This window comes from Oncorhynchus clarkii, chromosome 8 (genome assembly GCF_045791955.1).
Source record: "Oncorhynchus clarkii lewisi isolate Uvic-CL-2024 chromosome 8, UVic_Ocla_1.0, whole genome shotgun sequence".
Classification (NCBI taxonomy): Eukaryota; Metazoa; Chordata; class Actinopteri; order Salmoniformes; family Salmonidae; genus Oncorhynchus; species Oncorhynchus clarkii.
This window is the reverse complement of record NC_092154.1, coordinates 22,508,998-22,536,611: the sequence shown is the minus strand read 5'-3', so window position 1 is coordinate 22,536,611 and position 27,614 is coordinate 22,508,998. Positions and strand designations below refer to the sequence as shown.

Sequence of the window (27,614 nt, the reverse complement as noted above, 5' to 3'; positions counted from 1 at the left end):
AGAAAATGCACACTGACGAACCGGGGTACCTCTGCAAACATTTCATTAGGGTACAGGTGCATCTTTCATGAACTCCCCGCGTGTGTGGCCAACACACATTCTTCACTTTTTGTAAATATAGCAGCGTTATCATCTTCACCTGTGTGAACCATGGAATGAATGCTGAGGTTGTCCATCGCGCGCACCGATAATCGGATCTAGTCCCTCGTGGAGTATCCGAGACCTACGTCCTCTCCTTGCACGGAGCAGAATGCACCCTGGTTTCTTGTCGTTAAATGTTTAGTTCAGAGATGATATCCTCGCAGCAGAATCATGTTGTCAACACCATTGAGACCATGCCTCCTGAAACCATCACGGCATCGCCGACCCTGGTTCAAAGGATAAGAAAAGTGTTTAGCAGGTAAGAATGAGAAATGTTAGGCTACTCCCAACTTGACTGGACCAAATGTGATAAAATGCATACAATTCGAGCATAGGCTATGTATAATTATTCGTTTTTAATTTGACATCAAACACTTGACATAGCGTATTATTGTTGCTTCATTCGTTTCTTTTGTAAAGCACCACTTGCCAAGTTTAAATTCAGTGCACGTTTATCAAAACGTCATTTTCTGAAACAGCGGAGCAATTGGTCAGAGCAAGAAAAACATATTTCAGCAGTGTGTGAATGCAATTTTACATTAGCCTACATTGTCGTATTTCAATAAATATTGAAATGCTGTTTTTGGTTATGTGTTTTTGATATTTGTATGGAAACAATCGTGTTGTAGCATGAAGATTCAGCAATCATCAACCACCTGCATAAATCACAATTACCTAAAGTAGTAGCCTAGTGGTTCCCAAATTGTGATTTCCAGTTGGGTCGCGCGGGTAGTCCATTCATAGGCGCTGTCTTCTGCCCTTGGGAGTACTGTTATCTTTTGGCCAGGGGACGCATCTTTTTGCCGGGAGGCTTGGACTGAACTTTAAGCATTACTTGGGGGTACTGTTTTGGAAACATACCTATATTTAACATCAGCAAGAAATAATTTTCAAAAATCTAAAGGTTAAATTGCTGCACACGTTATAGGGTTAAAACGGAGCATTGGGATTGTCGTTCACATGGTCCCACCTGTATAGCTGATAATCTTATAATGCAGAATGCCTTGTTAATGCCTTGGTCCGTTGTATTTTTTTTTGCATTGCAACTAAAACTTAAAAAAATAATTTGTATACATTTTCGAGATGAAAAAAAACAACACTTTCAGTGTAAACTTAACCTCCTGAGACGATCCACGGCCCGGAGCCTCCAGCGACAATCCACGCTCCGGGTCCTCAGGTGACGATCCACTGTCCGGTTCCTCCGGCGACGATCCACTGTCCGGTTCCTCCGGCGACGATCCACTGTCCGGTTCCTCCGGCGACGATCCACGGTCCGGTTCCTCCGGCGACGATCCACGGTCCGGAGTCCTCGGCGACGATCCACGGTCTGGTTCCTCCGGCGACGATCCACGGTCCGGAGTCCTCGGCGACGATCCACGGTCCGGAGTCCTCGGCGACGATCCACGGTCCGGTTCCTCCGGCGACGATCCACGGTCCAGAGCCTCCTGCGATGATCCACGGTCCGGTTTCACGGAAGCGGAGGGATCAGCAAGCGGAGCGGGGTCTACGCCCCGAGCTGGCGCCACACCGAGGCTAGATGCCCACCCGGACCCTCCCTCCTAGTCAGGTTTTGCGGCCGGAGTCCGCACCTTTGGGGAGAGGGGGGGGGGGGGGGGGGGGTACTACTGTCACGCCCTGACCTTAGAGAGCCTGTTTATTTCTCTATTTGGTTAGGTCAGGGTGTGATTTGGGTGGGCATTCTAGTTTTCTATTTCTTTGTTGGCCGGGTATGGTTCCCAATCAGAGGCAGCTGTCTATTGTTGTCTCCGATTGGGAATCATACTTAGGCAGCCTGTTTTCCACCTGAGTTTGTGGGATCTTGTTACTGTGTAGCCTGCAGAACGTTACGTTTGTTTATCTTTTGTTGTTTTTTGGTGTTCATCTAAAATAAAGAAAGATGTACACTTTCCACGCTGCGCTTTGGTCTCATTCCGACGACGGACATAACAAGAGTAATGTTTAGATTTTCATCCTGCTTGTGTTCTGCTTTTAAAAGGTGTTACTTTTCTCTCAAATTATGTCCAAAGCCCAAAACCAGCATTCCAGACTCTCTTAAGGGTTCAAATGAGCAATTGTAGTGTATGCTATTCACTGGTCAGAAAATAAGTAATTACTGGTCTCTGCAAATTCCGTGACAGTGGTCATCAGCATAATGTCAAGTGGAGGGTCTGGGTAAAAAATACCTGTCAAGCCCCTTTGTTCAGTAAGTTTGCCTTTTTTTCTCTCTTTTTTATTATTTGAATTATATTTATATATACACTACAGTTGAAAATAGAGGTCGACCGATTATGATTTTTCAACGCCGATACCGATTATTGGAGGACCGATTAATTGGTATTTGTAATAATGACAATTACAACAATACTGAATGAACACTTATTTTAACTTAATATAATACATCAATAAAATCAATTTAGCCTCGAATAAATAATGAAACATGTTCAATTTGGTTTAAATAATGCAAAAACAAAGTGTTGGAGAAGAAAGTAAAAGTGCAATATGTGCAATGTAAGAAAGCTAACGTTTAAGTTCCTCAGAGTTGCTCAGAACATGAGAACATATGAAAGCTGGTGGATCCTTTTAACATGAGTCTTCAATATTCCCAGGTAAGAAGTTTTAGGTTGTAGTTATTATAGGAATTATAGGACTATTTCCCTCTATACCATTTGTATTTCATTAACCTTTGACTATTGGATGTTCTTATAGGCACTTTAGTATTGCCAGTGTAACAGTATAGCTTCTGTCCCTCTCCTGCCTCCTCCTTGGGCTCGAACCAGGAACACAACGACAAAAGCCACCCTCGAAGCAGTGTTACCCATACAGAGCAAGGGAAACAACCACCCCAAGGCTCAGAGCGAGTGGCGTTTGAAACGTTATTAGCGCGCGCTAACTAGCCAGCCATTTCACTTCGGTTACACCAGCCTCATCTCGGGAGTTGATAGGCTTGAAGTCATAAACAGCGCAATGCTTGAGCACAACGAAGAACTGCTGGCAAAACGCACGAAAGTGCTGTTTGAATGAATGTTTACGCGCCTGCTTCTGCCTACCACCGCTCAGTCAGATAAGATACTTAGATACTTGTATGCTCAGTCAGATTATACGCAACGCAGGACACGCTAGATAATATCTAGTAATATCATCAACCATGTGTAGTTAACTAGTGATTATGATTGATTTGTATTTTATAAGATAAGTTTCATGCTAGCTAGCAACTTACCTTACCTTACTGCATTCGCGTAACAGGCAGTCTCCTTGTGGAGTGCAACGGTCGTTATTGCGTTGGACTAGTTAACTGTAAGGTTGCAAGATTGGATCCCCCGAGCTGACAAGGTGAAAATCTGTTGTTCTGCTCCTGAATGAGGCAGTTAACCCACCGTTCCTAGGCCGTCATTGAAAATAAGAATGTGTTCTTAGCTGACGTGCCTAGTTAAATAAAGATTAAATAAAGTTGTAAAAAAATATATTAAAAAAATGTCTTAAAATTCCGATTGTTATGAAAACTTGAAATCGGCCCTAATTAATCGGCCATTCCGATTAATCGGTCGACCTCCTCTAGTTGAAAAGTTTTCGGGTCACTTTCCTTGTTTTTTTTTCGGGTTACAAATTTCCTTGTTTTTAAAAGAAATTACACTTTTTTTGTTCCATTAAAATAACATCAAATTGATCAGAAATACAGTGTAGACATTGTTTATGTTGTAAATGACTATTGTACCTGGAAATGCAGATTTTTTTATGGAATACCTACATAGGCATACAGAGGCCCATTATCAGCAACCATCACTTCTGTGTTCCAATGGCACGTTGTTTTAGCTAATCCAAGTTTATAATTTTAAAAGGCTAATTGATCATTAGAAAACCCTTTTGCAATTATGTTAGCACAGCTGAAAACGGTTGTGCTGAGTAAAGAAGCAATAAAACTGGCCGTCTTTAGACTAGTTGAGTATCTGGGAGCTTTAGCATTTGTGGGTTCGATTACAGGCTCAAAAGGCTAGAAACAAAGAACTTTCTTCTGAAACTCGTCAGTCTAATTCTTGTTCTGAGAAATGAAGGTGAGAAATTGCCAAGAAACTGAAGATCTTGTACAACGCGGTGTACTTCTCCCTTCACAGAACAGCGCAAACTGGCACCTAACCAGAATAGAAAGAGGAGTGGGAGACCCCGGTGCACATCTGATCAAGAGGACAAGAACATTAGAGTGTCTAGTTTGAGAAACATACCTCTCACAAGTCCTCAACTGGCAGCTTCATTAAATAATAGCCGCAAAACACCAGTCTCAACATCAACAGTGAAGACGTGACTCCGGGATGCTGGCCTTCTAGGCAGAGTTGCAAAGAAAAAGCCATATCTCAGACTGGCTAATAAAAATAAAAGATGGTAAAAAGAACACAGACACTGGAACTCTGCCTAGAAGGCCAGCATTTACAATGACGGCCTAGACCGGCCAAACCCGGACCATGCTGGGCCAATTGTGCGCCGCCCTATGGGACTCCCAATCACGGCCGGTTGTGATACAGCCTGGATTCAAACCAGGGTGTCTGTAGTGATGCCTCTAGCACTGAGATGCCGTACCTTAGACCGCTGCGCCACTTGGGAGCACCTATATGGTTCTTACAGCAAAGCCTATCCAAACTAGTTGGAGACTCATTAATTGAAAACAAGGGTTTACTTGAGTCATCCAAACCCCAGGATCAGAGTTGTTAAATTAATACTCTGTTGCTTTATTTTATTCCTCTCTCTGCTAAGATTTAGTTTGGATCAACTGTGTGTGTGTGTGTGTGTGTGTGTGTGTGTGTGTGTGTTTGCCAGTGCCATATCACCTTAAGAAGTGTGTTTGTGTGTACACTCTATACTCGAGCAAGTGGTGCTTTGTGTTGGTTCCTCTCTTGTGGAATGTCTGTGGCATGTGCTTGTGTATCTGCTTACTGTGTGTGCCTCTGAGCCTCAGACAGGGGTAATGGATGTCCAGCTGCGACAGTGAGAGGGCACAGTGGAGGATGACAGCTGGTGGTCTTGCCTTGGTCTGCCTACTCTACTTTCTCCTTGCCATCTGCTGCTCCTCTTCATCCCTAGAACTCCCATATAGCCAGAGTACAATGTCCCGCAAGGTGTAGTCTGTGCAGGCCCAGATCGGGCTGCCCACTCGGCTGCTTTGGGGCTGTTGTTGTCCTGGAGGGAGAAAATTCCACTCTTCACTGTGAAAGTGACTCACTGTTGTTTTTGTTATCAGGATGGGCTGCCTCAAAGAATCAGGCTTCAAGGTTTCTGTGACCAGCTGGAAGTTACTGTACTGAATTGTCCAAGAATACAATAATACTCTTTCTATGCCAAGAGATATGAAAAAGGCCATATCTGAAATGGCTGGATGGATGCAGATGAATGTGCTTCTGATGGAATGGAGCATCCTTGTATCAGGGTTGTGAAGTGTTGTGTTTGCGGAAGCTTGGATTAGCTGATGCCATGACGGAATATCAGAAAAGGGAGTCTGCTACACCACTAGATAGACTCATCGGTGAGTCTATCAACTACTCCTGTTTTCCCCATCTCTCTAACCTTTTACCTATAGGCTAATGGCAGCTTCAGGATCTATTTTTTTTGATAAGGCTAAATGTTTACATGCAAATCAATATTTGAAACAAAAACATTCATCAGGTAGTGTAATGTAGTGAGCAGGTAAACAATAGCTTTGTAAACTGCATTATATAAATTATGTAAAGATGTACTCTATCCTAAAGAGGAATGGTGGACAATTACAAGCAAAATAGGTTTCGGAACTGCTTTTCCCTTTAGGGACTGTGTAGTTTTATTGTTTTGCAGCCTGTCACAGACTAACTCGAGGGAATTCATCAACACAACAACAGAGAACAGAGTAGCACCATTGCACCAAACTTGATTTCTGTCCCTCCACTTTATTCAGTCGAAGCAGATCTTTGGCTCTGTGGTAATTTCCCACAACAATGCGTTTACTGCAATGATCCATCTTTTTTTGCAGCTTTTCTTGGCTGCCTGACACACTTTCTATTTTTTATTAAATATTACAAGAACTGTAATAACATTCATTGCTTGCATGGTGGGTTGTAAGATGAATGAAAAGAGACATGTCCTCTGAATCCATTATTTTATGGGTCATTTTTGTCCCGCCTGGCCTCAGGGCATAAACAAGACACATTTTATGCTTCACTGTAGAAAATGGAGGCTCCGTCTCCTTCAATGGAGCTCTTTTATTTCAATTACCAACCTTGTTGCGTTCTCTCACCTCATAAGATGTATTTCTTTGACTATCTTGCAATGGTGCAACTGGGCAATGTACACTGAGTATACCAAGCATTAGGGCCACCTCCCTAATAGTGATTTGCAAGCCCCCTTTTGCCCTCAGAACAGCCTCAGTTCATCAGGGCATGGACTTTACAAGGTGTCGAAAGCCCATGTTGAGTCAAATGCTTCCCACAGTTGTGCCAAGTTGTCTGGATATCGTTAGGGTCGTGGACCATTCTTGATACACACAGGAAACTGTTATGAGTCAAAAACCCAGCAGTGTTGCAGTTCTTGACACAAACCGGTGCAACTGGCACCTACTATCATACCCCGTTCAAAGGCACTTAAATCTTTAGTCTTGCCCAATCAACTTCTGAAAGACATACATACAAAATCCAAGGCTTAAAAATCCTTTAACCAGTCTCCTCTCCTTTATCTACACTAATTGAAGTGGATTTAACAAGTGACATCAATAAGGGATCATAACTTTCACCTTGATTCACCTGTTCAGTCTGTCATGGAAAGAGCAGGTTTCCTTAATGTTTTGTATACTCAGTGTATATCTGTAATGACAGTACTTTAGGCTGAGATCGATAACACACAGGATTGAGAGTGATCTAATCAGTTATAATATAGTAGTAAGGACAGATTCTGCCAGGCATAGGATCTATTTTACTCATTAGTTGTTGTCATTCAACCTAGTGAAAGTCAAGCAGATGGAGCACTTGAATAGGGAGGTTCATCGTTTCAACTCCTGAAAAGAGCTCCTGAGCAAATTTTAGGCAATGGCTAAAATTCTGCAGCTGGAAATACAAACTTGCTCCACCTCTTCACACAACAATAATTAAACATGGATCAAGAAATGTGTTTGCTGAAGCAAAAACATTTTTTCCCCCGGTTCCTGTATTGCAAAAGAAAAGGCTGTTTGATAGAAATAGCTAGAAATTAACGGTGACTTTGAAAATGTAGTGGTTATTTTCATGGCTTTTAAACCAATGTTTTTTGGCAGGTGGTAATGTGTGATTGAGGCTCCAATAGGAGGGTTCCACTGCCAGGCAACCTGGGGTATAATACATGGAATTTGGGTGGCTGTCTGAGGAAACGGCAGGCGGCGAGCATTGTTCTGGTGCATCCAAGCCATTCACATGGCTAGGCAACACTTCCTGGGTCTCACAGCGCAACTTTGTTCCTCTTTCCTATGGCAGCATGACTAGGTACTGAACAGCTGAAGATAAAATGATTAGAATGTCTGGAACTATTAAAGGGAACCCCAGAATCTATCTGGCCCTTTAAGATGGAATGTGAAGACTGGTGCTTGTTTGAATCAAATACTTTCAAATATAAATTGATAACATTTTGTGAAATATTTGAAATACTTAACTCAGCATGATATAGATAGTCATACAGAGCTTGGTCTAACAAGCAATCCTAGTCACTGTCTCTGTAAGCAGATCATCAATACTAAAGCTCTTTGCTGAGCCATGGTTGAATGTCACTTGCAGTTCTGGAGTTTAATTTTGGAGTGTAATTTCAATGTGAGTCAGGTCAAAGAGCCTTACATGGCTCATGAGAGTCACTCTGACGTCAAATGGAACCATATAGAGTCAGACAAAAAGTTCACTCTGAGCAAAAGTTGAAACTGAAAATGGGGTATCCAGTCCAAGCAGGGTTAACCTTTGGCAAGTCTCAGATGGACAATGTCCTGTTTGTGTTTAGTTTAATACTGGCAAATGCTGCATTAGGGTGATTTTGGAGATTTTCACAAAATGTAATTAAAGGGTCCTTGTTAAAGGGGCAGTGCAGTTTAAAAATGTGACTTCCTGTTTTTTTAAATTATATTTCCACACTGAGGTTGAAATAACACTGAAATTGTAAAAATTATAATAATGCTATTTTTGTGTCATTTCAGCCTGTTCAGGTGGGATGGTATTTTTGGCCCAGATCATGGCTCACAATCTGATGTGATTATTCTGACCAATGACCAGTCATCATTTATTTGCATATGTATCCTCCTTCTTTTGAAGGGGTAAGCGGGGTAGGCTCTAAAGGAGGCATATTCAACTCTTACCCTACAAGCTTTTTTTCTGGTTCTACCTGATAATTAATATTATCCACCTGGTGTCCCAGGTCTAAATCAGTCCCTGATTAGAGGGGAACAATGAAAATCCACAGTGGAACTGGCTTCGAGGTCCAGAGTTGAGTTTAAGAGCTCTAGGTGATCCTGTCCGCCAAGCAGGGCTGTGTATGTAAATATATTTACATTTCTATCAACAAGCCCACACTATCAGAATGAGCATTTCAATGGCAAAAGGAGGCTCAGAGAAATAAACAAACAGTGATGTATTAGACATACAGTGATTTAAAAAGTGCATTGGTGCTTTAACATATATTTAATATGTGAATCTTAAAACATGATTTAGAAATAATGAATTGTAAATTTGAATATTCGTGATATTTTTGCCTTACCCAGAGATTCTGTGGTACTTTTGTATACTTTTTAGCCAGTAATTCTGAAAGTAGCGCTCACAAGCCAAAAGTAGTCCCAGAAAATTGTTTCTCTCACTCTGCTCTGTGGGCGTCTTGCTAGCTGTCACTCAAATGGCAAGGGGCTGAAGCTAGAACTTGAATTGCTAGGGGGCTGGCCCACATGAGGGAAAATGGCGCAGCACAGCTTGCAGTAAAAAGCTGCTTTCAAACTAGGGATTTCATGGTTAATTGAGGTAAGACCGTAGATTATGCATGTATGAACTACACTTTATCTAGGTATCCATCCAATTGGCGACAGATTTTCAATGCAAATATTCAAAAATATGCATAAAGAAAACTGAAATGCGCCGTTTCCACCAAACTGACTTGTTGCTGTTAAAAATCGGTGTGTGATGACACATTTTCCACTCTAGGCTAGGTAGGCTAGTCTACATGATGAGATCATTATGGATAATATTTTTATTTGTCAAATGTCAGTCAAGCATTGATCATCATGTCAACAGGATAAGACCCTCTATTTATTGGAAAGGAGCATCAAGCTCATTACTGTGCACGTTTACTTCCCTGTGAAGTTCATCATAATTTATCGTAGTGGGAGGACCACACCATATCATTGTGTGACTCCAAGTTTACTTTGATATGATGGATATTATATCAATATTTCCACTGCCATTTCTCGCATAATTCGTTTTACAGACACAAAAAGATCTCACCATGTTGAACGAACAAATGATCTGTCTTCCTGTTTCTATCTTCCTGTTTCTATCACAGCTGTTGTGATTTTTTGTACTGTATGACTTTACTCACATGAAAACTGTGGATGGAAATGTGGATATTGACACATCCAGGCCAAAACCAGAGGTTTAAAAAATACTTACTAGTCACCAAAATTCAGAAGCATTTCTTTAAGACTCCATAATGTTTTATCTGTAGGTGCTACAAAGCAAAACTTGGTGTCATATGAAGACTTACCGCTTGCTCTGTAGGCCTATGAATAGTATTTTGATGTCTAATAATTTTCGGACATTAATTTACTAATATTGAAAATATAAACCTGAATATTGAAAATATTACATTTTTGACTTGGCTAATATTTCAGTTGAACATAACATACTCTACGGGCATATCAAAGTTCCAGAGCGGGATCTCTGCTACTTTTTAGCATTAAGATCCAATTTGTAAACATTACCAACAGGGTGACGGTGAAATGGATTCAAAATGGTCACCCTCTACTGGTGATTTGCAATAATATGCAGTAAGTGAAAGGAGGGCTGTGATTGTCATAGTAGACAATGTAACCAATGTCTATGTATAAAATTGGCCACTCTGGAACTTTAACATATGCCCGTAGAGTAGATTATGTTCAACAATATATGAAAACGTTAGCCAAATATATTTTTACATATTTAAAGTATTAATGTTAATATTTTTCAATATTTATAATTGAATGTAAGAAAATGGATATTGAAATCAAAATTCTATGTTTTCTTTGTAGCATTTACAGATGTAACAATGGTCACGCCATTGTCAGTTTGTTAAAAAATGAAGGATGATGTCTGCCATTTACATCTGCATTTAGATAGGAAGATAGGAGACACTGAAGATAGGAAACACTGTCACCACTGATAAATCCACCATAATTGAGAATTTCAATAAGCATTTTTCTACGGCTGGCCATGCTTTCCACCTGGCTACTCCTACCCCGGTCAACAGCACTGCACCCCCACAACAACTCGCCCAAGCCTTCCCCATTTCTCCTTCTCCCAAATCTGCTCAGCTGATGTTCTGAATGAGCTGCAAAATCTGGACCCCTACAAATCAGCCGGGCTAGACAATCTGGACCCTTTCTTTCTAAAATTATCTGCCAAAATTGTTGCCACCCCTATTACTAGCCTGTTCAACCTCTCTTTCGTGTCGTCTGAGATTCCCAAAGATTGGAAAGCAGCTGCGGTCATCCCCCTCTTCAAAGGGGGTGACACTCTTGACCCAAACTGCTACAGACCTATATCTATCCTACCATGCCTTTCTAAGGTCTTCGAAAGTCAAGTCAACAAACAGATTACCGACCATTTCGAATCTCACCATACCTTCTCTGCTATGCAATCTGGTTTCAGAGCTGGTCATGGGTGCACCTCAGCCACGCTCAAGGTCCTAAATGATATCTTAACCGCCATCGATAAGAAACATTACTGTGCAGCCGTATTCATTGATCTGGCCAAGGCTTTCGACTCTGTCAATCACCACATCCTCATCGGCAGACTCGACAGCCTTGGTTTCTCAAATGATTGCCTCGCCTGGTTCACCAACTACTTCTCTGATAGAGTTCAGTGTGTCAAATCGGAGGGTCTGCTGTCCGGACCTCTGGCAGTCTCTATGGGGGTGCCACAGGGTTCAATTCTTGGACCGACTCTCTTCTCTGTATACATCAATGAGGTCGCTCTTGCTGCTGGTGAGTCTCTGATCCACCTCTACGCAGACGACACCATTCTGTATACTTCTGGCCCTTCTTTGGACACTGTGTTAACAACCCTCCAGGCAAGCTTCAATGCCATACAACTCTCCTTCCGTGGCCTCCAATTGCTCTTAAATACAAGTAAAATAAATGCATGCTCTTCAACCGATCGCTACCTGTACCTACCCGCCTGTCCAACATTACTACTCTGGACGGCTCCGACTTAGAATACGTGGACAACTACAAATACTTAGGTGTCTGGTTAGACTGTAAACTCTCCTTCCAGACCCATATCAAACATCTCCAATCCAAAGTTAAATCTAGAATTGGCTTCCTATTTCACAACAAAGCATCCTTCACTCATGCTGCCAAACATACCCTTGTAAAACTGACCATCCTACCAATCCTCGACTTTGGCGATGTCATTTACAAAATAACCTCCAATACCCTACTCAACAAATTGGATGCAGTCTATCACAGTGCAATCCGTTTTGTCACCAAAGCCCCATATACTACCCACCATTGCGACCTGTACGCTCTCGTTGGCTGGCCCTCGCTTCATACTCGTCGCCAAACCCACTGGCTCCATGTCATCTACAAGACCCTGCTAGGTAAAGTCCCCCCTTATCTCAGCTCGTTGGTCAACATTGCAGCACCCACCTGTAGCACGAGCTCCAGCAGGTATATCTCTCTGGTCACCCCCAAAACCAATTATTTCTTTGGCCGCCTCTCCTTCCAGTTCTCTGCTGCCAATGACTGGAACGAACTACAAAAATCTCTGAAACTGGAAACACTTATCTCCCTCACTAGCTTTAAGCACCAACTGTCAGAGCAGCTCACAGATTACTGCACCTGTACATAGCCCACCTATAATTTAGCCCAAACAACTACCTCTTTCCCTACTGTATTTAATTAATTAATTTATTTTGCTCCTTTGCACCCCCATTATTTTTATTTCTACTTTGCACATTCTCCCATTGCAAATCTACCATTCCAGTGTTTTACTTGCTATATTGTATCTACTATGCCACCATGGCCTTTTTGCCTTTACCTCCCTTATCTCACCTCATTTGCTCACATCGTATATAGACTTGTTTATACTGTATTATTGACTGTATGTGTGTTTTACTCCATGTGTAACTCTGTGTCGTATGTGTATGTGTATGTATGTGCTTTGCTTTATCTTGGCCAGGTCGCAATTGTAAATGAGAACTTGTTCTCAACTTGCCTACCTGGTTAAATAAAGGTGAAATAAATAAAATAAATAAAAATCTGCATTTGTCTCTGAAAATAACCTTGTGTCAGCCATGCCCCTTTACAAGAGTTAATTGACTGTACAGTGCATTTGTAAAGTATTCAGACCCATTGACTTTAAAAAAATGTTGTCACATTACAGCCTTTTTCTAAAATGGATTAAATAGTTTTTTTCCCCTCATCAATCCACACACAATACCCCATAATGACAAAGCAAAAACAGATTTTTAGAAAGTTTTGCAAATGTATTAAAAATGAAAAACCCAAAATATTACATTTACATACACTACCATTCAAAAGATTGGGGTCACTTAGAAATGTCCTTGTTTATGAAAGAAAAGCAAATTTTTTGTCCATTTAAAATGACATCAAATTGATCAGAAATACAGTGTAGACATTGTTAATGTTGTAAATGACTATTGTAGCTAGAAACGGCAGATTTTTTAATGGAAATCCTACATAGGCATAAAGAGGCCCATTATCAGCAACCATCACTCCTGTGTTCCAATGGCACATTGTGTTAGCTAATCCAAGTTCGTCATTTTAAAAGGCTAATTGATCATTATAAAACCCTTTTGCCATTATGTTAGCACAGCTGAAAACAGTTGTGCTGATTAAAGAAGCAATAAAACTGGCCTTCTTTTGACTAGTTGAGTATCTGGAGCATCAGCATTTGTGGGTTCGATTACAGGCTCAAAATGGTCAGAAACAAAGAACTTTCTTCTGAATCTCGTCTCTCTATTCTTCTTCTGAGAAATGAAGGCTATCCCATGCAGGAAATTGCCAATAAACTGAAGATCCCGTACAGCGCTGTGTACTTCTCCCTTCACAAAACAGCGCAAACTGGCTCTAACCAGAATAGAAAGAGGAGTGGGAGGCCCTGGGACACAACAGAGCAAGAGGACGAGTACATTAGAGTCTCTAGTTTGAAAAACGGAAGCCTCACAAGTCCTCAACTGACAGCTTCATTAAATAGTAGCCGCAAAATACCAGTCTCAACGTTAACAGTGAAGAGGTGACTCCGGGGTGCTGGCCTTGTAGGCAGAGTTCATCTCTCGAGTGTCTGTGTTATTTTGCCCATCTTAATCTTTTCTTTTTATTGGCCAGTCTGAGATGTTTTTTTCTTTGCAACTCTGCCTAGAATGCCAGCATTCAGAGCCTAATGTGAAGAGTGTTGCCTCTTCACTGTTCACTTAAGAAGCTTCTAAGTGACCCCCTGAGAAAATTGATGGTAGGAAGCTAAGGCAGTTATTTAACAAAACAAGTAAAACATGAATCCAAGATTGTTTTGATGTGGTAATATTCTGATAATCAGACATTGCAGTGCATTTCAACACTGCTGTATCGGATGCCTTGCAAATAGCTTGGGTCTTTGGCTCAGTGAACTGGTGCTTTTTTCCCCAGTGGGGTAATTCTGCTTTTGTTCTGTTTCGCACCAAGGGAATCAGGAGATATTTTCTGTTTGGAATTTCAGCCCCTGCACATTTAAAAAGCATTCCTGCAGGCAAGTCTTTTAAAACTACCCTTAAACAAGGCAACAGTAAACATTTAGTCCCCATGAATGATGCAGTGCCCCCCCCCCCCCCCCCCCCATGGGCCAATTAGTGACAACAATTCAAACTCGACTGTACTGACAGTAACAAAACGTGCCCGTTGCAGCACCCCCGATATGAATGTTCTTGCATGTTGAGTTTTTACAGTGTTTGCAACATGTATACCAAATGCTGTTACAATATAAATTACAATCTGTAACTGACTTATATGCATGTATATGCCAGACCACGTGAATGTTTATTGATCATGGAGGCCATGTTTCGGGTACTAGTCTGGAAAATATTGCGTTGAGACCTTTGTCCATAGATGCTACATATCTAGTTTTGGTCATTTGGTTGCAGAGAACTAGCGATTTAAGTGTTTTTCGCAAAATTAAAGATGGTGGGAAAATCCATCATGGCGGACTTTATGGGTCCCTGAGGAAAATGTTTTCCTTGTGAGGAGAGGTTTTTTTTAAATTTTTTTTTATTTAACCTTTATTTAACTAGTCAGCAAGTCAGTTAAGAACAAATTCTTATTTTCAATGACGGCCTAGGAACAGTGGGTTAACTGCCTGTTCAGGGGCAGAACGACAGATTTGTACCTTGTCAGCTTGGGGGTTTGAACTTGCAACCTTCCGGTTCCTAGTCCAACGCTCTAACCACTAGGCTACCCTGCCGCCCCAAGGTGCCTTCAGAAAGTACTCATACCCCTTGACTTATTCCACATTTTGTTGTTACAGCCTGAATTCAAAATAAATTAAATTGATCTACACACAATAACCCATAATGGCAAAGTGAAAACATGTTTTTAGAAATTGTTGCAAATTTATTGAAAATGAAAAACTAATATCTAATTTGCATAAGTTTTCACAAGATTGAGTCAATACATGTTAGAATCACCTTTAGCAGCGATTACAGCTATGAGTCTTTCACGGTAAGTCTCTAAGAGCTTTGCACACCTGGATTGTACAATATTTTCTTTTAATCTCTGTCAAGTTGGTTGTTGACAGCCATTCAAGTCTAGTTTCCAGGCAGATTTAAATCAAAACTGTAACTAGGCCACGTCTTGGTAAGCAACTCCAATGTATATTTGTCCTTGTATTTTAGGTTATTGTCATGCTGAAAGGTGAATATTTCTCCAAATGCCTGTTGGAAAGCAGACTGAACCAGGTTTTCCTGCAGGATTTTTTCTTTTACTAAGTTACAGTTCATATAAGGAAATCAGTCAATTGAAATAAATTCATTAGGCCCTAATCTATGGATTTCACATGACTGGGAATACAGATATGTTGGTCACAGGTACCTTAACAAAAGTGGATCAGAAAACTAGTCAGTATCTGGTGTGACCCATCTGTGTGGCTGGTCTCAGACAATCCCACAGGTGAAGAAGCCGTATGTGGAGGTCCTGGGCTGGCATGGTTACACGGGGTCTGCGGTTGTGAGGCCAGTTGAACGTACTGCCAAATTCTCAAAAATGATGTTAGAGATTTGTGGTAGAGAAATTAAATCTCGTCTCTCTATTCTTCTTCTGAGAAATGAAGGCTATCCCATGCAGGAAATTGCCAATAAACTGAAGATCCCGTACAGCGCTGTGTACTTCTCCCTTCACAAAACAGCGCAAACTGGCTCTAACCAGAATAGAAAGAGGAGTGGGAGGCCCTGGGACACAACAGAGCAAGAGGACGAGTACATTAGAGTCTCTAGTTTGAAAAACGGAAGCCTCACAAGTCCTCAACTGACAGCTTCATTAAATAGTAGCCGCAAAATACCCGTCTCAACGTTAACAGTGAAGAGGTGACTCCGGGGTGCTGGCCTTGTAGGCAGAGTTCATCTCTCGAGTGTCTGTGTTATTTTGCCCATCTTAATCTTTTCTTTTTATTGGCCAGTCTGAGATGTTTTTTTCTTTGCAACTCTGCCTAGAATGCCAGCATTCAGAGCCTAATGTGAAGAGTGTTGCCTCTTCACTGTTCACTTAAGAAGCTTCTAAGTGACCCCCTGAGAAACTTGATGGTAGGAAGCTAAGGCAGTTATTTAACAAAACAAGTAAAACATGAATCCAAGATTGTTTTGATGTGGTAATATTCTGATAATCAGACATTGCAGTGCATTTCAACACTGCTGTATCGGATGCCTTGCAAATAGCTTGGGTCTTTGGCTCAGTGAACTGGTGCTTTTTTCCCCAGTGGGGTAATTCTGCTTTTGTTCTGTTTCGCACCAAGGGAATCAGGAGATATTTTCTGTTTGGAATTTCAGCCCCTGCACATTTAAAAAGCATTCCTGCAGGCAACTCTTTTAAAACTACCCTTAAACAAGGCAACAGTAAACATTTAGTCCCCATGAATGATGCAGTGCCCCCCCCCATGGGCCAATTAGTGACAACAATTCAAACTCGACTGTACTGACAGTAACAAAACGTGCCCGTTGCAGCACCCCCGATATGAATGTTCTTGCATGTTGAGTTTTTACAGTGTTTGCAACATGTATACCAAATGCTGTTACAATATAAATTACAATCTGTAACTGACTTATATGCATGTATATGCCAGACCACGTGAATGTTTATTGATCATGGAGGCCATGTTTCGGGTACTAGTCTGGAAAATATTGCGTTGAGACCTTTGTCCATAGATGCTACATATCTAGTTTTGGTCATTTGGTTGCAGAGAACTAGCGATTTAAGTGTTTTTCGCAAAATTAAAGATGGTGGGAAAATCCATCATGGCGGACTTTATGGGTCCCTGAGGAAAATGTTTTCCTTGTGAGGAGAGGTTTTTTTTTTATTTTTTTTTATTTAACTAGTCAGCAAGTCAGTTAAGAACAAATTCTTATTTTCAATGACGGCCTAGGAACAGTGGGTTAACTGCCTGTTCAGGGGCAGAACGACAGATTTGTACCTTGTCAGCTTGGGGGTTTGAACTTGCAACCTTCCGGTTCCTAGTCCAACGCTCTAACCACTAGGCTACCCTGCCGCCCCAAGGTGCCTTCAGAAAGTACTCATACCCCTTGACTTATTCCACATTTTGTTGTTACAGCCTGAATTCAAAATAAATTAAATTGATCTACACACAATAACCCATAATGGCAAAGTGAAAACATGTTTTTAGAAATTGTTGCAAATTTATTGAAAATGAAAAACTAATATCTAATTTGCATAAGTTTTCACAAGATTGAGTCAATACATGTTAGAATCACCTTTAGCAGCGATTACAGCTATGAGTCTTTCACGGTAAGTCTCTAAGAGCTTTGCACACCTGGATTGTACAATATTTTCTTTTAATCTCTGTCAAGTTGGTTGTTGACAGCCATTCAAGTCTAGTTTCCAGGCAGATTTAAATCAAAACTGTAACTAGGCCACGTCTTGGTAAGCAACTCCAATGTATATTTGTCCTTGTATTTTAGGTTATTGTCATGCTGAAAGGTGAATATTTCTCCAAATGCCTGTTGGAAAGCAGACTGAACCAGGTTTTCCTGCAGGATTTTTTCTTTTACTAAGTTACAGTTCATATAAGGAAATCAGTCAATTGAAATAAATTCATTAGGCCCTAATCTATGGATTTCACATGACTGGGAATACAGATATGTTGGTCACAGGTACCTTAACAAAAGTGGATCAGAAAACTAGTCAGTATCTGGTGTGACCCATCTGTGTGGCTGGTCTCAGACAATCCCACAGGTGAAGAAGCCGTATGTGGAGGTCCTGGGCTGGCATGGTTACACGGGGTCTGCGGTTGTGAGGCCAGTTGAACGTACTGCCAAATTCTCAAAAATGATGTTAGAGATTTGTGGTAGAGAAATTAACATTCAATTCTCTGGCAACAGCTCTGGTGGACGTTCCTGCAGTCAGCATGCCAATTGCACGATCCCTCAAAACTTGAGACATCTGTAGCATTGTGTTGTGTGACAAAACTGCACATTTTAAAGTGGCCTTTTACTGTCCTCAGCACAAGGTGCACCAGTGTAATGATAATGCTGTTTAATCAGCTTCTTTTTATGCCGCACCTGTCAGGTGGATGGATTATCTTGGCAAAGGAGAAATGCTCACTAGCAGGGATGTAAACAAATTTGTTCACAAAATTTGAGAGAAATAAGCTTTTTGTGGGAATGGAACATTTCTGGGATCTTTTATTTTATCTCTTGAAACAAGGGACCAAACTTTACACGCAGCGTTTTATATTTTTGTTCAGTGTAGGTTCCTATTGTCCAGTAACTACAATGTTGTTGATCCATCCTCAGTTTTCTCTAATCATATCCATTAACTGTAACAGTTTTAAAGTCACCATTGGCCTCATGGTCAAATCCCTAAGCGGTTTAATTCTTCTCCGGAAACTGAGTTAGGAAGGACGCCTGTAACTTTGTAGTGACTGGGTGTATTGATACACCATCCGAAGTGTAATAACTTCCCCATGCTCAAAGGGATATTCAGTGTCTGCTTTTTATTTTATTTTGACCCATCTACCAATAGGTGCCCTTCTTTGCAAGGCATTGGAAAACCTCCCTGGTCTTTGTGGTTGAATCTGTGTTTAAAATTCACTGCTCGACTGAGGGACCTTACAGATGCAGTGCATTACAAAAGTATTGAGAAAGTTACAGACGCATAAATATCATAGTCCCCCCCCCAAAAAATGCTAACATCCCCTGTTATTGTAATGGTGAAGGGTTAGCATGTCTTTGGGGTATGATATTTGTGCGTCTAACTTTCTCACTCATCATTATTCATGGTTCATTCAGTATTATCCGTAATCATGGTAGCATCCACATCAATGTAGAAGTGTTTAGAAACATATTCTATTCTTAGTTTGAGGGTTCTAGAGGATCTTACCAAAACACAGCGTTTTCTCATCATGTTTGAACGTGAGGGAGATCAGCAAGACTAAGAGAAATTAAATGGGCTTTTTTTGTTGGCTGCTGTCATCTGAATTTGAGAGATACAGTCCTCCCTGGTGTATTCAGCCACTCTCAAACTGCAACAAGGGAAGATTAGAAAGATGGGGGGTGGGGGGGGGGCAACTTATCACAGCTCTGGGGTTAATTAAAATGGCAGGATCACTGTGCCTGTCTTGCTGGGGTTTGACTTTCAGGACCTTACTACTGTAGTGCACGCTCGGCATGGCAGTGATTTTCCATTTCCTGCTTCCACACCAGCCTGTGCTAATGTGGCGTAGCTTAGATGGCAGGGACATTTCAGGGCCATGAGTCATTCCACAAGACACGTGCTACATACAGTGCCTTGCGAAAGTATTCGGCCCCCTTGAACTTTGCGACCTTTTGCCACATTTCAGGCTTCAAACATAAAGATATAAAACTGTATTTTTTTGTGAAGAATCAACAACAAGTGGGACACAATCATGAAGTGGAACGACATTTATTGGATATTTCAAACTTTTTTAACAAATCAAAAACTGAAAAATTGGGCGTGCAAAATGATTCAGCCCCTTTACTTTCAGTGCAGCAAACTCTCTCCAGAAGTTCAGTGAGGATCTCTGAATGATCCAATGTTGACCTAAATGACTAATGATGATAAATACAATCCACCTGTGTGTAATCAAGTCTCCGTATAAATGCATCTGCACTGTGATAGTCTCAGAGGTCCGTTAAAAGCGCAGAGAGCATCATGAAGAACAAGGAACACACCAGGCAGGTCCGAGATACTGTTGTGAAGAAGTTTAAAGCCGGATTTGGATACAAAAATATTTCCCAAGCTTTAAACATCCCAAGGAGCACTGTGCAAGCGATAATATTGAAATGGAAGGAGTATCAGACCACTGCAAATCTACCAAGACCTGGCCGTCCCTCTAAACTTTCAGCTCATACAAGGAGAAGACTGAACAGAGATGCAGCCAAGAGGCCCATGATCACTCTGGATGAACTGCAGAGATCTACAGCTGAGGTGGGAGACTCTGTCCATAGGACAACAATCAAAGTATATTGCACAAATCTGGCCTTTATGGAAGAGTGGCAAGAAGAAAGCCATTTCTTAAAGATATCCATAAAAAGTGTCGTTTAAAGTTTGCCACAAGCCACCTGGGAGACACACCAAACATGTGGAAGAAGGTGATCTGGTCTGATGAAACCAAAATTGAACTTTTTGGCAACAATGCAAAACGTTATGTTTAGTGTAAAAGCAACACAGCTGAACACACCATCCCCACTGTCAAACATGGTGGTGGCGGCAGCATGGTTTGGGCCTGCTTTTCTTCAGCAGGGACAGGGAAGATGGTTAAAATTGATGGGAAGATGGATGGAGCCAAATACAGGACCATTCTGGAAGAAAACCTGATGGAGTCTGCAAAAGACCTGAGACTGGGACGGAGATTTGTCTTCCAACAAGACAATGATCCAAAACATAACGCAAAATCTACAATGGAATGGTTCAAAAATAAACATATCCAGGTGTTAGAATGGCCAAGTCAAAGTCCAGACCTGAATCCAATCGAGAATCTGTGGAAAGAACTGAAAACTGCTGTTCACAAATGCTCTCCATCCAACCTCACTGAGCTCGAGCTGTTTTGCAAGGAGGAATGGGAAAAAATGTCAGTCTCTCGATGTGCAAAACTGATAGAGACATACCCCAAGCGACTTACAGCTGTAATCGCAGCAAAAGGTGGCGCTACAAAGTATTAACTTAAGGGGGCTGAATAATTTTGCACGCCCAATTTTTCAGTTTTTGATTTGTTAAAAAAGTTTGAAATATACAATAAATGTCGTTCCACATGATTGTGTCCCACTTGTTGTTGATTCTTCACAAAAAAATACAGTTTTATATCTTTATGTTTGAAGCCTGAAATGTGGCAAAAGGTCGCAAAGTTCAAGGGGGCCGAATACTTTCGCAAGGCACTGTATATTCTCAGGCTGGACATGGAAATCAACACAGTGTGAGTATGATGAGGTGGTGGTAAAGGCATTATCTTACCTTCATGGAGGTCTTCTGTCAGTTCCTGTGTTGTACTAACGTGTGTTGGTACAGTACAGGATGTTGCTAGAGAACACTGTTTCCAGTGAAGGAAATATGAGGGCACCACTGTGTGAGTGCTTCAGCTTGTAGCATTATGCAGCAAATTCAATCTCGGATCAGGAACATTCTGAACTTTGAGGAAAATGCTTTAGGAAGTGCTGCTGCCGGAGGATTGAGTAGGACCATTCTCTCAGCAGTGTCACAGTGACTCCCGAGGAATAGTGGGGAAAGTGTTGAGGGACAATTTTTTAATTTTTAATTTCACCTTTATTTAACCAGGTAGGCTAGTTGAGAACAAGTTCTCATTTGCAACTGCTACCTGGCCAAGATAAAGCATAGCAGTGTGAACAGACAACACAAAGTTACACATGGAGTAAGTAAACAATTAACAAGTCAATAACACAGTAGAAAAAAAAGGGGAGTCTATATACATTGTGTGCAAAAGGCATGAGGAGGTAGGCGAATAATTACAATTTTGCAGATTAGTAACACTGGAGTGATAAATGATCAGATGGTCATGTACAGGTAGAGATATTGGTGTGCAAAAGAGCAGAAAAGTAAATAAATAAAAACAGTACGGGGATGAGGTAGGTAAAAATGGGTGGGCTATTTACCGATAGACTATGTACAGCTGCAGCGATCGGTTAACTGCTCAGATAGCAGATGTTTGAAGTTGGTGAGGGAGATAAAAGTCTCCAACTTCAGCGATTTTTGCAATTCGTTCCAGTCACAGGCAGCAGAGAACTCGAACGAAAGGCGGCCAAATGAGGTGTTGGCTTTAGGGATGATCAGTGAGATACACCTGCTGGAGCGCGTGCTACGGATGGGTGTTGCCATCGTGACCAGTGAACTGAGATAAGGCGGAGCTTTACCTAGCATGGACTTGTAGATAACCTGGAGCCAGTGGGTCTGGCGACGAATATGTAGCGAGGGCCAGCCGACTAGAGCATACAAGTCGCAGTGGTGGGTGGTATAAGGTTCTTTAGTGACGAAACGGATGGCACTGTGATAAACTGCATCCAGTTTGCTGAGTAGAGTGTTGGAAGCAATTTTGTAGATGACATCGCCGAAGTCGAGGATCGGTAGGATAGTCAGTTTTACTAGGGTAAGTTTGGCGGCGTGAGTGAAGGAGGCTTTGTTGCGGAATAGAAAGCCGATTCTTGATTTGATTTTCGATTGGAGATGTTTGATATGAGTCTGGAAGGAGAGTTTACAGTCTAGCCAGACACCTAGGTACTTATAGATGTCCACAATAACTAGGACCTCTCCATCTTTACAATCAGTGGCACTAACAACAGAGAACAGACATTCATTTCTAGAAGATAGTATATGTAGTTTTATACTATCAAACCTCATTGACCGAGTTGTGTAAACAAAATTATATGCTTGGAGACATCTATTTAATGCAATGATTTAATGTTGACTGTCATTTTATTGATGATAGGTTTCTATTGATCTCACTTTGATTGAGCATGTGCCATATAAAATTGGCAACAACATACAATGTGCCACTGCACATTTAAAACATACCAGCCGGCATATGGAGAGACATTTGTCAGAGTGAAACCTAACACTGCACAGATTCATCATGGCATATGCACTATTAAACCTTAAGTTCCCCAGGTGCCAGGTGTCACATAACACACTGTTATCTAATGGTGGAGAACAACTTTCGATTAACTGCTGAGGAAGTTTACATTAAAACATTACTAAAAAAAAATGTATTAGCAGACAGAGCAACAATTAGGGTTAAGTGCCTTGCTCAAGGGCACATGGGCATATTTTTCTCTGAGTCGTCTCTGTGACTCAAACCAGCTTCCTTTCGGTTACTGGCCCAACGCTCTTAACCGCTAGGCTACCTGCCGCCCTTAAGTTTATTAATTACATCACCTCCATGCTTGATATTCCCATACTGCCTGACAGTTTTTTTTACATGCAGAGTGACCACTCACTCAGACAACCACACCTGGCCACCGACATTCCCCCAGGACCCAGGGAGTTTAGCAGGCTCCGAAAACACAGCCCCACGAATGAATAGGGATCTGTGGGCGAGAGAGCTGAGAGTGCTGGGTATAATCCCTGAATGTGACTGTCTGGATGTAACTAATTAGCTAGTGGTGCTAGCCAGGTCTATCCCGGCACACCACAGTGCTCCCCAACTATTTAGGCCAGGCTTGGTGAAGTAGGTCAGCGCTGTGAAACAAGCCGTCAACCACCATGGACCCAGCAAGTCCATCCCCTATGACAATGGTGGAACAGCCTTCATTTGACCAGACAGGGTGAGACAAGGGAAGGATGATGAGAGAGCGAGAGGAAGAGGGAGAGAGAGACGCAGAGAGAGAAAAAATACTTTGAATTTTGAGAAGAAACAGAGAGGACACGACATTATCTTTCTTCCATGTCTCAATAAGGACTTTTTCCATGCATGCTTCCTCACACAGAGGCGATGAATGGCCATGTGTGTGAAGAAGTGACCCCCCCCACAAAAATACTGGTTTACTCCTCCAGGGGTCATGAATTCGGGATAAGGGGGAACAAAGAGGGATTCTGTGGACCGCAATGATGAGATCACACACAGGACACACCAGCTCTGTCCCTCACTGTTATTCTTAAGGCACCGAGCAGTGAGGCGACTGAGTCACAGGGCCTCAGGCCTAGAGTATAACCTGCAGCAATACAGGGGGCAGTGTAGCCTGATTCTGTCCGTCTGTCGGTTGGTCTATTAAGCCGTCACTCTGTGTTTTTCTGTCACTGTATCCGTCTGTCAGTCAGGTAGGAGAGAAGGTAGCTATCCTTTCCCTGGCTGATAGCTGATTGAGATTGCATTGGCAAAAGCGCAATGAGGAGAGACTACACATGGAAGGATTCTCTACACTGATAAGAAACCTCTGTCTTCAAGTAAATCACTGAGCAGTGATCGCTCTGTGCTTGAATACTGCAGGCCACTAGTGTTTTACCTTATGTTCAGTGTGATATAAAAAAGAAAGATATCTCTTCCAGTATCCAGTAAGAATTGATATGTTTTACGTTTGAAATATAGGTGGATTCAAAGCTATTAACTGAGGTAATTTATCATACTGTGCATAGCTTCAAAATTTGACACAGCATTGTGTTAAATACTAAATCATAACTCTGGTTAAAGACTTGTGTTAAAGACAATCATAACTGTTGGTTATTTTTACAATTATCACAATTATCAGACCCTCTCTGAGATGTGGAAAGCTCTGCTGTGTTATGTGAATGTCTTCCTATAATGTCATCCTATGGGAGCCATTATTCTGGCTATTTTAGGGTACATTTTTGGAAGGGAACATTGCCTTGATTATTTCGGATGTTTGCATGCTTATACACATCAACACAAAACTTGATTGCAATCACGGCCCGGTTGATGACAATGCATTGCATTAGGAGGGACATCCTAATTACTTATTTATTTCTGCTAGTATCTCACAAATTCACTGCTCAGTTGATGACAATGCAATGCATTAGGAAGGACTCACAGTATGTTTGTGGCATGCATTCTTTCCTGGAACTGGGAGTGCTGTTTGTGTGGCAGAGTCTATTGATTACTGCCTTGGGCTCTTTATTCATTCCCTTTTGAGTGTGAAGGTTTCTGAGGGGACTTGAAGTTATCGAAGGGTGTCTAGTCAATACCCAATTCATTACCATATTACACTGAACAAAAAAATAAACGCATCATGTAAAGTGTTGGTTTCATGAGCTGAAATAACTAGTCCCAGAAATGTTCCATATGCACAAAAAGATTATTTGGTGCACAAATTTGTTTACGTCCCTGTTATTGAGCATTTCTCATTTGGTATATCAAGAAGCTGATTTAAACAGCATGATCATTATACAGGTGTGCCTTGTGCTGGGGACAATAAAAGGCCACTGTAAAATGGGAAGTTTTGTCACATAACACAATGCCACAGATGTCTCAAGATTTGAGGGAGCGTGCAATTGGCATGCTGACTGCAGGAATGTCCACCAGAGTTGTTGCCAGATAATTGAATGTTCATTTCTCTACCTAAGCCGCCTCCTACGTATTTTTTTACCCAACCTGCCTCACAACCACAGACCACGTGTAACCACGCCAGCCCAGGACCTCCACATCCGGCCTCTTCCCCTGCGGGATCGTCTGAGACCAGCCACGCGGACAGCTGATGAAACTGTGTGATTGCACAACCAAAGAATTTCTGCACAAACTGTCAGAAGCGTCTTAGGGCAGCTCATCTGCATGCTTGCCGTCCTCACCAGGGTCTTGACCTGACTGCAGTTCGTCGTCGTAATCGACTTCAGTGAGCAAATGCTCACATTCAATGGCCACTTGCACGCTGGAGAAGTGTACTGTGAGAAGTGTACATGCTGTTGAACTGTACCGGGCAGGTGGCAGACGGCATATGGCGTCGTGTGGGTGAGCGGTTTGCTGATGTTATCATTGTGAACAGAGTGCCATGGTGGCGGTGGGGTTATGGTTTGGACAGGCTTAAGCTATGGACAATGAACACAGTTGCATTTTATCAATGGCGATTTGAATGCATAGAGATACCATGACGAGATCCTGAGGCACATTGTCGTGCCATTCATCCGCTGCCATCAGCTCATGTTTCAGCATGATGATGCACGGCCCCATGTCGCAAGGATCTGTAGACAAATCTTGGAAGCTGAAATTGTCCCAGTTCTTCCATCGCCTGAATACTCATCAGACATGTCACCCATTGAGTGTGTTTGGGATGCTCTGGATCAACGTGTACGAAAGCGTGTTCCAGTTCCCGCCAAATCCATCAGATAATTCCTGGGATTCTATACCTCTTTTGCTAATTGGCCTGGACCCTTTGCTGCCGACACGGAGCCCCGCCGATCCATCACGTAACTGTCCGAGGGGGTTTCAACGGGCTCTCCTGTTGCGACGTCCCCCTGAGGCCCATCTGCTAGCCTGCTGATAGCCCTGGCCTGCCAGCTGTCTGATCGCCTTGCCTCCAGCTCGCCTAGCTACTCACTGGACCCTATGATCACTCGGCTACACATGCCTCTCCCTGATGTCAATATGCCTTGTCTATTGCTGTTTTAGTTAATATTTTTTTGTCTTATTTCACTGTAGAGCCTCCAGCCCTGCTCAATATGCCTTAGTTAGCCCTTATGCTCCACCCCTCACACATGCGGTGACCGCACCTGGCTGGTGCCAAAAGACAAAACCTCTCTCATCGTCACTCAATGCCTAGGCTTACCTCCACTGTACTGATAATCCTGCCATACCCTTGTTTGAACATTATGCCTTGAATCTATTCTTCCGCGCCCAGAAACCTGCTCCTTTGACTCTCTGTTTCCGAACGCACTAGACAACCAGTTCTTTTAGCCTTTAGCCGTACTCTTATCCTACTCCTCCTTTGTTCCTCTGGCGATGTAGAGGTTAAACCAGGCCCTGTAGCCCCCAGTTACACTGCTATTCCCCAGGCGCTATCATTTGTTGACTTGTAACCATAAAAGCATTGGTTTCATGCATGTTAACATTAGAAGCCTCCTCCCTAAGTGTGTTTTTTTCACTGCTTTAGCACACTCCGCCAACCCGGATGTCCTAGCCATGTCTGAATCGTGGCTAATGAAGGCCACCAAAAACCATAACATTTCCATCTCTAACTTTAACATTTTCCGACAAGATAGAACTGCCAAAGGGGGTGGAGTTGCAATCTACTGCAGAGATTGACAGAACTCTGCAGGCTTACTATCCAGGTCTGTGCCCAAACAATTTGAGCTTCTACTTTTAAAAATCTACCTTTTCAGAAACAAATATCTCACCATTGCCGCTTGTTATAGACCCCCTTCAGCCCCCAGCTGTGCCCTGGACACCATATGTGAATTGATTGCCCCCATCTATCTTGGGAGTTTGTACTGTTAAGTTACCTAAACTGGGACATTGCTTAACACCCCGCCCATCCTACAATCTAAGCTTGATGCCCTCAATGTCACACAAATTATCAATGAACCTACCAGGTACAACCCCAAATCCGTAACCATGGGCCCCCTCTTAGATATCATCCTGACCAACTTGCCCTCTAAATATACCTCTGCTGTCTTAGGATCTCAGCGATCACTGCTTCATTGCCTGCGTGCGTAATGGGTCCGCGGTCAAACGACCACCCCTCATCACTGTCAAACGCTACCTAAAACACTTCAGCGAGCAGGCCTTTCTAATCGACCTGGCCCGGGTATCCTGGAAGGATATTGACCTCATCCCGTCAGTAGAGGATGCCTGGTTGCTCTTCAAAAGTGCTTTCCTCTCCACGTTAAATAAGCAAGCCCTATTAAAAAAATTTTGAACTAAGAACCGATATAGCCCTTGTTTCACCCCAGACCTGACTGCCCTTGACCAGCACAAAAACATCCTGTGGCGTTCTGCATTAGCATCAAATATCCCTTGCGATATGCAACTTTTCAGGGAAGTCCGGAACCAATAAACTCAGTCTGTTAGGAAAGCTGAGGCTAGCTTTTTCAAACAGAAATGTTCTTCCTGTAGCACTAATTCCAAAAAGTTTGGGACACT

At 42.1% G+C, this 27,614-nt stretch overlaps 1 protein-coding gene across 1 annotated transcript in view; it reads left to right on the top strand.

Annotated features, from left to right (window-relative positions):
- Positions 1-238: 238 nt before the first annotated feature.
- Positions 239-27,614, top strand: part of LOC139415584 (solute carrier family 35 member F1-like) — a 135,050-nt gene continuing 107,674 nt past the window's right edge. The window contains exon 1 of the mRNA XM_071163695.1: positions 239-400. Within this exon, the coding sequence (XP_071019796.1) occupies positions 276-400 (125 nt within the window). The 5' untranslated portion in view covers positions 239-275. The remainder of the gene's footprint in view (positions 401-27,614) is intronic.